This window comes from Nestor notabilis, unplaced genomic scaffold, assembly GCF_000696875.1.
Source record: "Nestor notabilis isolate BGI_N333 unplaced genomic scaffold, ASM69687v1 scaffold13217, whole genome shotgun sequence".
NCBI classification, from domain to species: domain Eukaryota; kingdom Metazoa; phylum Chordata; class Aves; order Psittaciformes; family Psittacidae; genus Nestor; species Nestor notabilis.
The window spans coordinates 1-17734 of record NW_009937897.1 but is presented as its reverse complement, the minus strand read 5'-3'; the positions used below and the strand labels follow the sequence as shown (position 1 = coordinate 17734).

At 36.3% G+C, this 17734-nt stretch overlaps 1 protein-coding gene across 1 annotated transcript; it reads right to left on the bottom strand.

The window, feature by feature from the left end:
• Nucleotides 1-1234: 1234 nt before the first annotated feature.
• On the bottom strand, nt 1235-15240 carry LOC104409242 (alkylglycerol monooxygenase-like; the record flags this gene model as incomplete). Its single annotated transcript, XM_010019063.1, has 7 exons — nt 1235-1340; nt 2367-2446; nt 11396-11512; nt 11974-12108; nt 13273-13352; nt 13455-13520; nt 15174-15240. Coding segments are annotated over 7 exons (651 nt in total), but the record flags the coding sequence as incomplete, so codon positions are not given.
• Between the last annotated feature and the right edge of the window lie 2494 nt (nt 15241-17734).

Below are 17734 nucleotides of genomic sequence, written 5' to 3'. Positions count from 1 at the left end.
TCATGGCAGGGGGGTTGGAACTAGATGATCTTAAGGTCCTTTTCAACCCTAACTATTCTATGATTCTATGATTCTAAAATGTAACTTTCTGGCAACAGTTCTACTAGTCCAGCAAGTCATTCACAACCCTGCTGATAACTGTCTTTGCTGGTAACCAGCACCAGGTAGCTTGGGAGTGTTATTCAGATCAGAACCATATTAATGATTCAGTGCTATTTAATTCAGATATTAAAAGAGTTATTATGAAATACTAACTGTAATGAAAAACAAGAAAAAGGTAGATGTGCTGGTTTTGGCCGGGATGGAGTTAATTTTCTTTCCAGTAGTTCATATGGGACTACCTTTTGGACTTGTGCTGAAAACAGTGTTGATAACAGGGGATGTTTTAGTTATTGCTGAGCAATGCTTACACAGAGTCAAGGCCTTTCCTGCTTTCCACACCTCCCCTCCAGCATGCAGTCTGGAGATGCAGGAGAATTTGCGAGGGGACACAGCCAGGACAGCTGGCCCCAACTAACCAAAGGGATGTTCAATACCATACGATGTCATCTTCTGCATATAAAGCTGGAGGAAGAAGGAAGGGTTTGGGGGGATGGTTGTAGTGATGGCATTTGTCTTCCCAAGTCACCATTACACATGACGGAGCCCTGCTCTCCTGAAGGTGGCTGCACACCTGCCTGAGCATGGGAAGTGGTGAATGAATTCCTTGTTTTGCTCTGCTTGTACATGCAGCTTTTGCTTTACCTGTTAAACTGACTTTATCTCAGCCCACAAGTTTTTTCACTTTTACCCTTCCAGTTCTCTCCCCCATCCCACCATGAGCGGATTGAGTGAGTGGCTGTGTAGGTCTTAATTACCAGCTGGGGTTAAACCAGAACAGTAGATTAAAAGTCAAGTCACAAACAAGATAAAAATAAATCCTAAGAACAAAAGAACAATCATATTTAGTCAGACCAAAGGTCTGTTTAGGCCAGTATCCTATGGTTATCAATGGCCTAAGTTTGTACTGAAGTACAGTATAAATACAGAACAAATATTTGATATTTAAGACTCATCCAGCTTCCAAGCATTTATATTTTTATTTAATTAATAGAATTATTAATCATTATAATTAAACATAATAATAATACGCAGAAGCAAAATGTAAATATTTAGTGTTTCAGCTTTTTCTAAAAAGATAAAAAAATAAAAAATCTAGAGTCATCGGCATAGACGCTTAAAATAAATGTCCTACCTCATACGCATAGTCCAAGGAAGAAAACTGACTCCTGAGGTAGCCAAGTTTGTACACAGCCATGAAGACCAAGAAGCGGATGATTTCCAAAATTTCTGCTTTAGGCCTAGAAATAAGAAGTTCTTCAGATTAACATCCAACCTTTTATTCTTTGATAACTTGAATGAAAAAGAGAACGTAGGAACAATCTGATGTCCTGCACTTATACCAAGTTGTCTTTCTTAACCTTGTAGTTAACTTTTTATAGTATACACCTTACATGGACTTGCAACACTGAATTTGCTGGGAGGGAGAATAGTCACACACATATAGCTATTGTCTTCTGATGACAACAGCAAAATTCTGAAAACTGCTACATAAATAGTTCAGAATCTCTTCATCAGTCTATTTCTGTAAATTTTCACTAATTTACGTTCTTAACTCCCTAAGTTACACATCTTTGTTATATTGACAGATTTTTACCCATCCTGAAAGAAACTGTTCAGTCCACATAAGTGAAAGGTATTCCCTTCTGAAAACATAATGAACAGCACATGCAAAGCAGAACTGGCACCTCAGTCTCAAAGGAAGCTTCCATTCCATATGTCTGCTCTGGCAGGGCAAATAGTTTCTTTGTAAGAAACTGTAGCTGATATTTACTGTTCTGTAGGGTCATATTGCCTGTATGGACTACATCTATAGTGTACATCTCAATGGGCAGGTATATTCAAGATCCAATTTGATTTGAATTCCTACTGATTCAATTTAGTCTTAATACCATTCCTCACATGTTTTTGAGTCTACTCTGAGCTACACTGTATGCTTTTCCGATACCACCACTGTATCTGACACCTACAGCATGCTACACAGAGCTGACACAATATGGTTACAGTCTGAGCTTGAGCAGCCTTGGGACAGCCTGCAGGTCTCACATGTCTGCCAGTGTCCCAGACTCAGAGATGTGGACCCAACAAATACAAGCACGGACAGCAGCAGCCCATCCCTAACTCTTCTGCAGGGGACAATAGAGAAATAGTCACTAATTGCTATGGGAACACTCCTAGGTTTAGGTGCTGACTAGTTATGTTATTTTCTAGTCAACAGGCAGCAATGTGTTTGATAGTATCTATATTTCTTTATCTTTTTATCTTACCTCTTCTTCATAAGTAGTCCGAAACAGGCCAGGGAAAGAACGATAAAACCAATTCTCAGAACAGTTCCCTGTGATAACATCTGTTATAAAGAATACAAAGCATTCATTTCTGAAGAGAAATTGAGTTTTAATAGAACAGTCCTTCACCTTCCTCACTCAGTGATGTTAGTGTCTGCTTTCAAAAAAATTTGTACTTTAAATTTTACAATCAAAATATCTGCTCTGCATAGCACACTTACCTGGAGTGCTATCTACAGCTGTTTCCTAAATGCTCTGTTTCTAAAATAATGTTAAAGATATTCCCTTCTGCACTACATGCTTTCCCCAAGTTACTTGATTCCCTTGTGTCTTTAACCAAGAGGGAACAAACTTATTTCTAGATAAAAATCCCAGCAGCCCTCATCTTTTTCTTCATTTTATGTTACCAGGTCTTTACAACAGTCATCTATAAATCCCAGTGGATACCAAAACAAAACATTGATGAGAGCAAGAATTCACATGACATGACAATATGATCATAGTTAAGAAGAAACAAAATTAATGTTGCCCTTCATGACAACTTGCCACTTGGTTCCAATTCAGCAAAACTCATGCCATTAACTTCAAACAGACGTACTTTTAATACTTTTAAACACTAATATATGTATTAGTACTTGGATGAGGACTTAAAATTTAAATTAAAATGATACAAACAAAACTGAGGAAAACAGAATCTATTTTCATTGTGAAGTTTGATTTTTTTCTTTTCGTTTATTAAATGTTTATGTATTCTACACAGCTGCCCTTGAAAATCAAATATTTAACCAGTTTTCTTGTTCCCTGCCTGACTTCCTTTCAAATATTAGCTTTGAAAAGCCTTTGTTTCTTCATTTAAAAAGCAACAAAGAAGCCCAAAACAAAAGTAGTGGATCTGGCTGAGTTACAGGAATCCTTTTGGGCTTCAATAGCAATAAGGGTTTATGAACAGCATCTTGCGCTTCAAGATTATAGGCACTGGAAAAATAAAAATCTAGGCATATCTGCCCTGATTTCAATAAATCTCACTCAGTGAAATGCTCACCTTTGGTGGTGGCCCCTGCCCCTTGAAGAGATCTAAGGTATCTGTGAGTGTAGGAGGCCACAAGAGGATATTCTCAAATTTTACAGCTGTGTGAACTTACAGTGCCCATGTTTGTAAAACACACCAAACCACACACTCGGTTGGGGCAGGTTTCTGTTGTTTTACTGAAGAATCACAAGCAGCTACTTAGATATCCTTAAGAAGCAGTTATTGAACAAAACTACAATCCCAGCAACGTGCAAGCTAAACAGCAGCCCACCAGTTTACAAGCCAGAACACACTTCTCACAAACGACACCTGTGAAGCCACTCTGTTGCACAGTTTATACCAGGATATATCAAGCTCATTACTGCATTGCTGTTTCCAATCTGTACCATCCCTCCTCACGATAAACTTACAAAACCTCAGATGGATAACTACCACCATTGTCTACCTACATGTAGACCTTGAGAAAGGATATTTTTACACTTTTCTTATGCTCTTACCCTGGGCATCTACTATTGGTCATCACTGGAGAGAGGATAGATATTGAAACTGGGGGGGACTCAGTATAGCAGCTATGTGCTGACACTCTCACTTAAGTCAAGTGGGCTTATAATCCTTTATCAAGGTTTGTATCACTTGGAATAAGCTTGTGAATTCCGGATAGAATTTTTAAAATTTGTCAACAAAAGATCAAATTGAGGATGCTTCTTTTTGAAAACTTCAGTTTCTAGAATCTGAAAATCCCACAGATATCCTAAGTTTAGAAGACTTTCCATTATTAACATGAAGCAATTTGTTTTGAAGTGACCAAATTTTTGGACAGAGCTTTTTTATAAAAATCAGACACAGACTCTATTTAAGTTTAATAAAATTAGTAGTTCTTAAACTGCTCATCTAATCACAGTAAGTTCAACTACCCCTTCAACTTCCTGTAGAAACTAGGTCATACAAAAATTCAAGAAGTGCCTAAAGAAAAGCATGATTTGTCATAGGCATACGGGAATTCATCCACAAATTTCTTAAGAAATGTTTTGATATGCTTTTCAATGATTGTTACTTGTCAAATAGAGAAGTCTATCAGGGAACTAGGACTGGAATTCAAGACTTTTCTCCTTAGAGACTGTCCTCATTTTTAAGTTGGAGAATTATACCTTTTCCTAAACATAGTCCTTCTGGCCAGGTGGGTCGGGTCTGATTTTGCTTTGTTTCCAGTGCAAGGCGCTAGCTTCTACAGGCTGCCTTAAAAATGTTCCCTCAATGGTAGGGCACTATTCTGAGAAAAGAAACATAAGGTCTTGTATCCCCTTTAGACAGGAAAGACAACTGAGCATCAAATCCAGATTCTATGCAAGTCACATTACAATATATGGCTAAAATTACACTTTATGGAAAACAAATGAATCTGCAATGGTTTTGAGACAAGAAATGTTAATATTTGCTTTCAGAAAGAATCCAGCAGTACCTGCTATGAATGCGTAAGGGTGTCTCCAATTTCCAGTTTAAAAGAGCTGCATGATTTCACATTCTTCTGCCCTCCCAGTGTTTCTGGACTGGCTAGCAATACACAATCAGTCACTAAGTCCTAGGCAGCTGGGTTTCCTTGTGTTCCAGTTTCAGAAAACTGAGATGCTGATTCATTCTACCTTACATTAAGTACATTTACTAAAGTGCCTAAAAACCTGTTATTAACCTAGGCTTCGTTTGTAATCAGTGGAGTAAGAGCACCTTCTGAATTATTATATTTCTTGCCACTAGCTAGATTGCAAATCTAGAGGCTAAATTTGGTCCCTGTACTAACAGTTTGATTTGAGTGGATGACGGAAACGCTTCTCCAAAACAGATACTTTCAGGTCATATTTTAGTGGTGTTTTCTCTCATAACTTCTGGTTGGTTTGTTCTTTGGGTTTTTTTTTGTTTTGTTTTTTTTTTTTTTCTTTGCTTAAAGATATATTTTAATTGCTATTTCTAGAAGAGTAAGAAAAAAAGAATTTTAAAGTTAGCATATTTTCAGGAAACAATACCAATTTTTATTGCTATTGTTCTATTATATTGTTGTTGATGGACCTTGAAATAACAGTAAGTTTGATATTAGAGACACTAATATTGTAATTCAGATTGCAGCTTTTTCTTCCCAAAGAAAGACAAGATTGCATACAAGAATTTTGAGAGTGATCCTGCAAAATTCTCTTCAGCATTTTCTCTAAGATGTGCAAAATTGGACCCTAGACTTATCATTTGACTCTCCACATTTATCTAACCATGGAAGAAAAAAGCACAGATTAAGAACTTGAAAGGAAATTAATAAATCACAGTTCAGTTTTAAACATGGATTACGAGAAAAAAAAAATAGAAAAAATAGGAAATAGAAAAAATAGGAAATAGAAATACGTTTTAATGTATGTCAGTAAATCAGAAGAACTAAAACAACTTTATAATTTAGGAAAATCAAACTCAAATATAAGAAAGACTTTATCTTTAAATGGTTGAAGTACTATATAATAGTACTTTTTTGGCATAAGAACTACCTGAGCCATGTGCAATCATATTTTACAGGTTCTGTTTTTCAGGCCAATTTGCATTTCTCTTCAGATGCTCTCCTACTTGAACCATAACACTTTCAACATTAGCTGTCTGTAAAACTTCTTAGGGTCCAATAATACCTGTGGCTCAGAATGTAAAGGACTGGAGGACCCTAAAGAACAACCCACAGATCACAGTTAATTGCCAACTGGCGCTATCATCACATTCACACAGATACACGGCACTGTAATGGCTGAGTACAGTGTTGCAGCCTTCCACTTCCCAAGTCTTCAGCTTTCTGGAGTGATAAAAGGTGAGACATAAAGCCTTACCAGGAACCATGAAGGCAGAAGGTGTAAGTTACCCTTCACTATAGATACGTGCACCACTTTCACATACAGCAAAAAAACGTGTTCTTTCGCATTTGTGCTCCTAGTCAAGGACTACCAAGAAATTTGTGGAGAAATACATCATGATGCCATTTGGGAATAACAGCTTTTAGAAAACCAGCCATGTAGCATAAATTTTAGCATTATTTGTTTGCTTCCATAACTTTCTCTTTACAAGTCCAGTGGTATAGTTACATGCTGCCTTGATTCTTTTATTTACTTTCAAACATGTACCACACTATGAAGTGGATGCTGGCAGCCAAGGCATTCATTTTCTAGGCATTACTCTACCAAAATCAACAAAATAGCCAGTGGGTTATATCACTAAACTAAACATCATACATTAAATCTACACACTGCAATTTGCAGTGTGAAAAGAATGTGTTTTACACATTTGTTAGTGCTAGCATCCTTATTCCACTTAAACATAATATGCATGGATGTATATATAAAATAAATTAGTATTTATATACTGGCGTATTTGTATAAACAGAAAAGCCTGTGCAACCGCAGCAGGTTCCCCAATTACAAGTCAGCCACAACTTTGCAATGTGATTATTGGCTGAAATCAAACAGAAAAAAATACTTCTGCTGGATTTTGATTTCATTGAAAGCTTTAAAAATATCTTGGAGCCTTTACAAAAAGGCGGGGGGGGGGGGGGGGTGGAGTATGTGCTATAGAATTTGGGAAGAAGTTTACATGCCTTTGTAATCAACAGAATGCCATAGCATTATTATTTTATGTTTTTTAGAAATAAAAAATAATTCATTTAAATGAAGGAAATATGCTATTCCAAATGTGTATTTAGATGAACATTGAAATATTTCAATTTGACTTTTATATATCAAAGAACTCAGATTGATTCATTCCTTCTGAAGAATAACATGGATGCATTTTCTCATCCTGATGAGTTCAGTGTTTCAAAAGAACTGCTAGGAACGATTTCAGCACATTTCACAAGTTAACAGATGCCCTGCTGTCATACATCAGACACTTTCAACGTTCAAATGAGTTATGCTAATACAACACTATGAAAATTGTAATGTTAGATGTCTTTCTATGAATTTATTTTAGCTTAGAATTACTAAAAAAACTTAGAAATATTCCATATATAGTACTTGGTTATGTCCTGATGAATGGATATATTATTTGTGTTCTCAGATTTTGAGATCTACCTTATCCCTTACTACTTTTCCTCTAACTGAAACTGCTTTGCATATTCATACCATTATAAGCACAATAAATATTACAGTATCTATCAAAAATAAAAAAAAAAAAGACACTGCAAAATGTGTTTAAGGTACGTTTCACTTTGATTTATGTGATACCTGCAGTTCTGGAACTATGAGACTTTCACTTTGAATGTTCTGCAGTCTTACACTCCTAGCACTCTCTTTGGGACTGATCCAAATCCCATTTCTTCAATGAGCTTTGGATCAGATATAGATGTGCAGAGCTCAGAAGTAATTTTTATTCTCTGGATGCAGTGCAGAGCACTATATAGAAAATAAACACAGCGTGCTCTCTCCCGTGGAAAATATATATTTGTTCTTTATTGTTTTGCTCTCTTTAAAAGTTAAATGTAGGTCATTCAGACAGAACGTATATGGTTGCTCTTTACGGATAGAGAAATTTAACACTTCTACAGGGCGTCAGACCAAACACTGAGCAACTGTAATCACTTGAGAAATGTAATAGCTGTGTGCTGTGTCTTATGGCTATTATGAAATGGAACTTATACCTAGAAATGAGGAAAACAGTTAGCTGTCTCCATTTATGGAGCTATGCCACAGTTATGACATAATTCATAGCCAGACAGAAAGTTCCAGTTGTATCCATAGACATTTCATAACTCAGTGTAGTGGAAAACTGATATTGAAGAAAGATTTTTGCCAAGTAAAGTTATTTATACACAGGCTTCCTTCTCGTGACAGCTTCCCCACTATACTGCAGAGCGATGCTGGAACTCTGCCTCGGGACCAGCACTTTCTACACCCACGCTGAAGGTTTACGTCCTGGGTGAGGTCCTTCTAGTTCCATGTGCTCTCCTTTTCTTCTCCTTACTACCTTATTACATGGCAGTTTTGTGCAGATAATTTTCTAGTTGGTTTCTACAATAAGTTCATAAATGGTGGATCTTCAGGATGTTTTCTCCATGACTGCAAGAATTTAATGATCATCTGGGGCTTGGGTGCATTTTTCAACTTCTCTTATTACTTATTCTTAAACAGCTGCAGTTATCAGCAGAGAAAATAATTTGGACCATCCATTTTTCCTTCCAGGACCAGAAAAAGGCAAATAGAGAAAAGAATAAAATAGGAAAAATGTAATGGGCAGACTCCTTACTTCTTTCTGCTAAAAGCAAGAGCAACAAAGTAAAATAGGCAAAACAAAACAAAAACAACTGAGCAAAACCCCCACAATTTGATCCCTATGCAAAAATTATTTGCTTCTGGTATGTAGGAATCTAGAAGCATATCTGGAAAATCTTGCAGAGGCATTTCTCAATATAAGAACATTGGCAATCATGTATACTGCATATCTTGTATACATTGGAGGTATTTATCCTTACCTTTGGCTTAATATCCTGTCTTCAAAAATTACTCAGAATAGACTAAGCCTCAGATGGTTTAGTAATCTCCGAATTCCCTGCAGTTGCAGCTTGACCCTTTATAGAGGTGAACATGACGTGTAGAATAACTTAGTATTAACCAGAAGAGTATGTCTGAGGTAGCTTTTATATTATATCTGGAATGCTACATAAAATACTTACTCTTTAAACTTTTCTCTAAAATCGCATCATTCTACTGGTCTGATGCACTACTCACACTACATCTAACCAAAAATGAGGAGAAAAAAAAAGGGCTATAGCAGTTAGTACATGCAGAGCTGCTATAAGCCTGCTGCCTCCTATCCCAAGAAATTATTGCAGGCAGAGGCCCTGTCCTTCTCACTCTGGGATACAAGAGGAATATTTGAGTTGGAAGACCAAAACATCAATGTTCATACAAGATTTCTGACAGCTTTGAAATGGCTTTGCAGCCTTCTGGAATCCTTCATGGATGACCATGGTCAGTTATGTGAAAAAGACTTATTTCTAGTAATCTGCCTCTTGCTGGATCCAGTCATGTTGGTCATGGGCAAAGCCACTGGTGTGAAGCATGAGCGGCTGTTCCCTGGGAAAGGGGCATGGCCCCAGCAGGAAGGGTGCTGTCCTGCAGTGTTCATCAAGGTGGGCAGGGGACAGTAACCACCATCAGCTGAGAGTCGGGAGATCATCAGGTAAGTGTGCTAGGACAAAGCAGCTCCAAAGGCAAGCAGAGTCTGAAGAACCCAGGGAGCCCCTGGCACCCTGACAGCAGGCCTATGGCAACATGGGTGACACAAACATAAGCCTTTAACCAAAGAGATCCCGCTTCTTGTAGGCAGAAGTGGCCTCACAGTTCACCTTCACAGACTGCCAGGTGTCAATGGAGGAACAATATCATATTACAAGGGAGATCTCTGTAGCTGTTCTTAGCAGAACTCCCAGTATTGTTCAGCTGATAGAAGAAGTGTTGGAACTTGTCGGTCTTAAACCATGGGATAAGATAAGATAAGGATAAAGCTTTGCTGATAAGAATGGAACAATACTGGCCCAATGTTTATTCATCAATCACAGTAATCTGCCTCTTGCTGGATCCAGTCATGTTGGTCATGGGCAAAGCCACTGGTGTGAAGCATGAGCGGCTGTTCCCTGGGAAAGGGGCATGGCCCCAGCAGGAAGGGTGCTGTCCTGCAGTGTTCATCAAGGTGGGCAGGGGACAGTAACCACCATCAGCTGAGAGTCGGGAGATCATCAGGTAAGTGTGCTAGGACAAAGCAGCTCCAAAGGCAAGCAGAGTCTGAAGAACCCAGGGAGCCCCTGGCACCCTGACAGCAGGCCTATGGCAACATGGGTGACACAAACATAAGCCTTTAACCAAAGAGATCCCGCTTCTTGTAGGCAGAAGTGGCCTCACAGTTCACCTTCACAGACTGCCAGGTGTCAATGGAGGAACAATATCATATTACAAGGGAGATCTCTGTAGCTGTTCTTAGCAGAACTCCCAGTATTGTTCAGCTGATAGAAGAAGTGTTGGAACTTGTCGGTCTTAAACCATGGGATAAGATAAGATAAGGATAAAGCTTTGCTGATAAGAATGGAACAATACTGGCCCAATGTTTATTCATCAATCACAGGTTGGAAAGATTGTGAAAGAAGGAAGCAGCCAATCTTGATATGGAGGAACTAACTCTTTGTATAAAAAAAGGATGTTGCAAGAGGAAGTAAGATGTTTGACTAAATTGCTCATCTTACGCTATCCAATCAGTGTGTGCCCAATAGACCAATCAGTATGGTATGCACTAGGTAGGGATAAGTATAAATGTATACGGGTAACTGTAATAAAGTGACATCTTGCTTGCATCAAGCTATGTCCCGTCTCTTAATCGCGGCAGATCTCATCAGCCCAAACACGAGGTGGTAAATATGTACCTCTCCCTGCTCTATCAGTGCTGTTCTATGTTCAAGACCGGAAGAAGGATTTGCCCCGAGTCTGTGCTCCTTCAGCTCTGAACTCATGCTGACACCAAGTTCTCCACCTTCAACCACGACAAAACCTTTGCGATCTTCCTTCTGAAGCCTGGACAATTAACAATATGAACAACCTTGACATCTTAAAATCTACATAGTTTCAAGTCTGAGGTATATTTTTCTTCTCATGAGGTCCTAAAAACTGAAGCCGACACATACATTTTCTATGGAACACATATTATTTTTTTATTTAATTAACTTACACATATTCATCTATAATTAATTGTAATGGTGACTAAATTATGTTTAATAAATAATATAAAACATTATATATTTATTATGGTGTATTTATCCAATTATGTTTATTCTTTTTATAGAATCTAGTTGTTATTATAATAGTTTAAATAAGATATGAATCAGGCTGTAGAGCCCCTCCTCAATGCTTCATTACTTAAACATGCTGTGCATCATATAACTGTTAGCATGAGATGCTGTCTAATAAAGATAGAGATTACTTACAGTCACAGTAGCAAGAAGTTCAGTATACAAGTCCATTATTACAACAAAATGTACACGTGCATAGCAATTCAGATAAACTGGTACACTTGGACTGAAGGGAACTTCTTTTCCAAAGATCTGAAGCAAAACAGATAATAGCCTTTGACAATGACCTACTCCAACCTGTTATTTCTTAGTAATCTTTATACTTACAAACACAAGAAAGATTAAGGGACATAGGTAATTGCATAAAGGTGCAATCAAATTTATTTACTACCTAGTGTGAAACAGAGTTTAATGCTTTGTGTGTGTATGTTCACAGCTAAAAGGAAAAGTACCATACACTATAGAACAGTTTTGAAATCTCTTCAGGAAATGAATAATGAAAAGATAAATAAAAAAATTATTTTTCCCCTTCAAATAAAAAACACACAGCTAAACCATTCATTTCCTGCTCCCATTTCATCTTCCTCTATGCTTTATGACTGCTAATTTGCTAATTTAAAATAGCATGTGTAGAGTTTCTAACATTGATCCAGTAGCATTAAGAGGTCCAAGCAAATTATACAAAACCAAAAGCCTGTGCATGTTCTATTTACCACTGGGATTTCCTCAGGAAGGCCAGGTCTAGGTTTGCCTGGTCCCCAGCCTGGCCCTTTGAATATGACAGAAAGCTTATTGCAGAATCCAGGTGTGGCCCAAAACATGTTCCAAATATGAGCCAAGGGACATAACTGAAAAAAAGGGCAAGTAATTTTTCATCGTTGGTAAAATACAATTTAATAAAACATTATATTTTATTATTTACTTGAAAGTTAAAAATGAATTTTTGAAAGTCTGTAGAGAGAATAAATTAGGAGTAGATGAAGACTGTCAGAAGTTCAGAAACCCTGACAGAAACATGCAGGAGCCATGTCAAGTCCTTGGTTTATAGTGAGGATTACAATGACTTCTGCCCAGAGGAAAATCTGTCTCTCCTGTGATCAATCCAGAGTATTCAACAGTATATTGTATAGCTATATTTATGATGGTTTTAAACTAGAATTTGGTTACAGGGACCTCGACATGACATATTCTCAATAACAAAATTACTTAGTATCTGACTACTGGATATAATTACACAGACTGTGGCTATCCTTCCAGCTTCCAGCCCAGACACCTCTGCAGGTAGAATCTCTCATTCTTTGAGCTACCTCCTGGCGTGAACAGTCATGAAAAGCAAGCGGGGACTTCAATACTACTCAGTCCCTGAGGTTTTTACAGAAAATTTTTATGCAGCTTAAGTGAAGCCTGGACCAATAAATCTGAGAAGCACCACACGAAGTAGGGGTTTTTTTTCCTTTTCTTTTCCTTTTTTTTTTTTTTTTGTTTCTTTTCTTGTTTTTGGTTTATTTTTAATCAAAAAAACATATATTCAACCTATTCTGGAGGTTTTGCTGATATCACAATGGCTGCTATATAATGCTGTCAACAAAAGCATTCTGGAGTACTCTGAACAGCAAATAAGCAGAAGAGATAAAAACAGTAAAGGTTTTGCACCATGTGGTTACTTATGAAATAGCAATATTTAGAGAAGCAAACAACAGATGAAATATATATTTTTGTCTGTGCTTTGCTGCATATTGCTCTGTATATGGCAAAATGTAAATCATTCAGTCCAGTTATATCACTATTGTAATTAGTTATTTATTTTACTGTATTGTTTTTTCATGGACTACAAACTGCATATGCTCAATGAATCACTAGAAATATTTGTTTTGCAATTAAATACTGAAGAAATTGTAGATTATTTAGTTGTTCATCAACGCAAGGAGCCTCAACTGTGCCTAAGAGAGGAGTTTCTTTCAAACTTGACTGCCTGTTAAAGATACCAGAGTCAGTGACACAAATTATAGCACCTGGAACATGATGGGATCAAAAGAATTCACTGGATGTGTTAGGCCATATAAGACTTTTGCATCTTCTGCCTCAAATGTTCCTGATGGAAGAAGAAAAAAGAACAACTGACAATCAAATTCAAAAGTATACATATTTTTGCCACACTAACTAAACATGAGAAAGAACACCTTTTTTTACTTACCAAATATCCTGTCCCAGATAATCAGCATGCCACCATAATTTTTGTCAACGCAGTAAGGATTTCTACCTATTATAAAAACCATTTATGAGACCAGTAATTGCATATATCAGAATATATGTTATTAAAGTATGAAGCAAAATCTTCATCGTAAGCATCAATTTGTGAAATAAAAAAAATTAAAAAATTAAAAGGTAGCTAACCCACCACTCCTAACATGCTATAATTGTTTTTTCTTAATTGCTCTCTCTCTACTTAGATTCAAACGTAACAATCAAACATGTCACACCCAAAATTCCTGTGAAATGGAAGGATTCATTTGGAGAGTAAACTCCATTCAAAATATATTTATAAAAACAACTTAAAAAGCAAACAAAAAATCATTCCATCAGTTTTTATCTAAGAAAACACATTAAATATATTTATGTGCAATCATATAACTAACGGTTTTCAGCTGTCTCTATCTCCTACTCCATTTTGAATCATAGAAACAACTAGGTTGGAAAAGATCTTTCAAGATCATCAAGTGCAACCTTTACCCCAGGACTGCCAAGACCACCACTAAACCACATCACTGTCTGATCCTGCCTTCATTATTATTAACTTCAGTGTGAGGGAAACTGATCTTTCTATGTGTTTTCTGGGGAAATGGATTTGTATATAGTATAGCTCTCCTATCAAAAGTATGAGCAAAGAAACACTGATTACATACCCCAAGTTTGTGAAGACTGTCTGGAGCAACTGTACAGCACTTTATCAGCTCCAAGGTGATTCTGCTTAACTCCGATCATGGTCACGGGATTAGTCTGGATTTACAGCACAGCAAATAAGAGTGGAGTGTGTCTCTCCAGGATTACCAGTACTTCTGCAAATTTTAAGGATTAGACACTTACACCATTGCAGTCTTTTTAAAAGGTCTACACAGTGCCGTAAACACTTTACACTTGGATATAATAAATATTAACAACATCCTCTGTACCAATAATTGGATTTGAGTCTGTTTCAAATTATTTTTCTCTTCTACTCCCCTATTACTTTTTTACTTGTTATCTCTGCATACTGAATGACCCATGGATATCTATGAAATCCACTTCTATTCCTCATATATATTTATGACATTTTTTAGTATGCAGTGGAGTTATTAACCCAATTTAAACATGCAGTATATACTGGAATGCCTCTGAATATCAATGAAAAATCAATCATCATGCACTTGTGTGAAGCGAGATTTTTCAATAATTCAGAAAGCTGAAAACAAATTCCACTAAAACATTCAAGAGTTCTTATTCTAAAAGATAACCATGCCTTTTCACACATTCAGTGTTTGAAGTTGAATGAAAAAGCATGTTAGTGATTGACATGTTGACGATGTTTTAGTAGCCAGGGAAGGATGAGATATTTTTCTATCACTCTTCATATTTAGAAACATCGTTTTGCTGAAAGTCATAAAATTAATTCTGTTATCCTGGCTTAATTTCTGCTCAGTAATTAATCCTAAATGTAAAAACTTTAAATTTAAATTTCAGTTATAAAAAAGTTTTTAAAATACTGTGAAATTTCTAACTCAACAAGGACTATTTTTGAAGCAATGATCAAAATTTAAATTCTTCTGTAAAGCTAATTTTGCAATATAATTCCAGTACCTAATCATTCTTAAACAAATAGTGACCAAGAAAAATAGAAAAACCCACTAAGGAATAAGAGTTTACATGTTTAGCTTACCATGATGAACTCTGTGATGACTGGGAGTATTAAGAATCCACTCCAGAGGCCCAAGCTTGGTGACAACCTTGAAAAAAATGATGTTTCAATGAATTTGAAAATACTATATAATATCAAGATGAAGGGGAAAGAGGGAGAGGAAATGCATAAAAAGGATGTTCATCTTAAGAAGAATTGCATAAAAATACAAGACTGCATTTTTTTTGCCTGAACCATTTAACTTTTAAAAGAATTTCACTAACATTTTTTATCCATATCCATTGGCATAGCTTGGGATCCAGTGTAACTTTAAGATCCCAATTATGTGAACAGTTTATATCTGCAAATAGCTGGCACCGACCTAGAAACAAGTACTCCTTCCTCCTTCAGTAGCTTTGATTATTTCTTGTATCAGCAACCTTCCTTTACCACTGCACAAATGCAGAAACACAACAAAACCCAACCCTAATTTTGGAACTGATGCAAGTTAGAACTGATTTTGTTTTGTTTTTCTAAACTAGTTTAACTGGATCACTTCCCAAATCTGATCCAACAGTCACAAATAAACTGGCATGACTCAGAGGCATGAAAAGAAAGTAGACCAGCATAAGCTCATAGTGGAGCATTGATCTAAGGCAATGATTCCACAGTACAGAAAATCCAGCCTTGATCATCTTTGTACCAGACGAAAACATGACAGAAGTGTTGATTGCCATAAAAATCACTCTAACGATTCTAGCTGTGTCAGAAAATGCTGATGAATTAAGTTTGTATCAGCAGGGTTTATGGTAAATTAGGTACTCACTTGTTTTATGGAGCCATAGGAAAGCCAGCACTAACTTCAAATTTTGTGCTTTGTTTATCTCAACAGAAGTGTGCAGATAGCTAAATACAGCAACCACTGCTTAATCCCAAACGCAAAATCATCAGTCACAAACAGAAGCAGACACTGGATGACCAAAAAGTGTTTCTATTCAAGATATAGCCTAAAATGGTACTTATTCACCATACCTGATCATGACCATAATGCCTTGTAATTAAGAGGAGGAAAAAAAACCTAAAACCCAAACAACAAAATGGCAGCTAAAGAAAAATGCTTAGACCATAAGAAATAAAACTGAGAACCTATTGTTTTGTCTTTTACAGAACTTCATTAGTAAATTTAATACTCATGCTGCTGAAATAGGTGATCTGTAATATAATTATAGAGATAATACTGGCAAACAACACTCTAAGGAGGCAGACAGTCACTACTCATGAGAGCAGGCCCGTTCATCTAAATAAATAAATGTACAAGGATTTTTATTAACTTCAGGTTTACAGAGCGAAGTCTAAAATACACCAGTTCCATTTATGTTTAATTCACACTTGTGAAAGTAGATTTGTACTTAAAAACTAGATACAAGACATTCTTCAGAAGTATTTAAATTTTTATGAGTCAGACAAATACCACAATAAAAGGAAAAAAAACCCTTTTGTCCATTTTTGTCTTTAGCAACAGCTAAAAGAACTTCTACTTAATTGGTTGAGTAAAGCATTTCTGTAATTAAAGGAGTATATAAATAAGCAAATTCCTTACAGATAATTTGGAATATCTCTCAAAATTCTGCACACATTTGCTTGGAAAAGCAGAATACTGGGACAAGTTTGTTTTGTTTAACGCAGAAGCCAAGAACAACATAAGTAAGGCCAACTTCGTATTTCTCAGTTCTTCTCAAATAAGTTCAAGGCTGAAAAGACCACCTAAAGGTGAGAAACAATTCTTCATTCATGCTAGCTCCATTTCCCACCTTTCTTAAGCAGAAAATCCCACTATTTTAAGCTATGTGAGATGTGACAACTTAATTAATTGAGTTGAATGTCGGATTGAACTGCAGCCTAGCACCTGAGAGAGCAGTGATTTATCTACTAAATCACACTTAACTTTGATCTACTTGAGTTTAATATATTTTTAGCTCAGTATTTTAACAATTTTTTGTGAAAATAAACCAAATCCGTGCTAGGAGAGCAGGGAATCGCTAAGGAATAGCAGTCTTCACTTTTAGCCTACAGGTAAATTATAGTAAAATGTCCTTCAAGTCTTCACTATCCAGCTGATTAAATTCATATTAAAAAATTAAAATTTATCCTTTCAAAGTCCATATAATACATCGGTATGCTAAAGGAATTTTAAATAAATACTTCTGACTAATCCTAGAGAAAGTATATTCTCTGGAAAATGAAACCTCTCTCATCCTTTGAAATAGAATTTCTTTGGGTGTTGACATTTACAAATCTACTGAAATATCTTCTCTGTAGCGTAATTAGTGATAGATGCCTATGCCTACTTTGATTCATTATTCAGCCAAGGTAGCCTCCATTGCAAAAACATACACAATGATGGAAATATAATCTGAGATAATAATGATAACTGCATTATAACCACAGAACTCTGTACCTCATAAAGCAAAAATCCAGAATGCTGAAATTAGCAATTCATATATTGACACTTTAGCTAAAACACATAAAAAATATTTTTGTCACCAGACAGACAAAATGGTACAGGGTGCTATTTCTAGAATCATAGAATAGTTAGGGTTGGA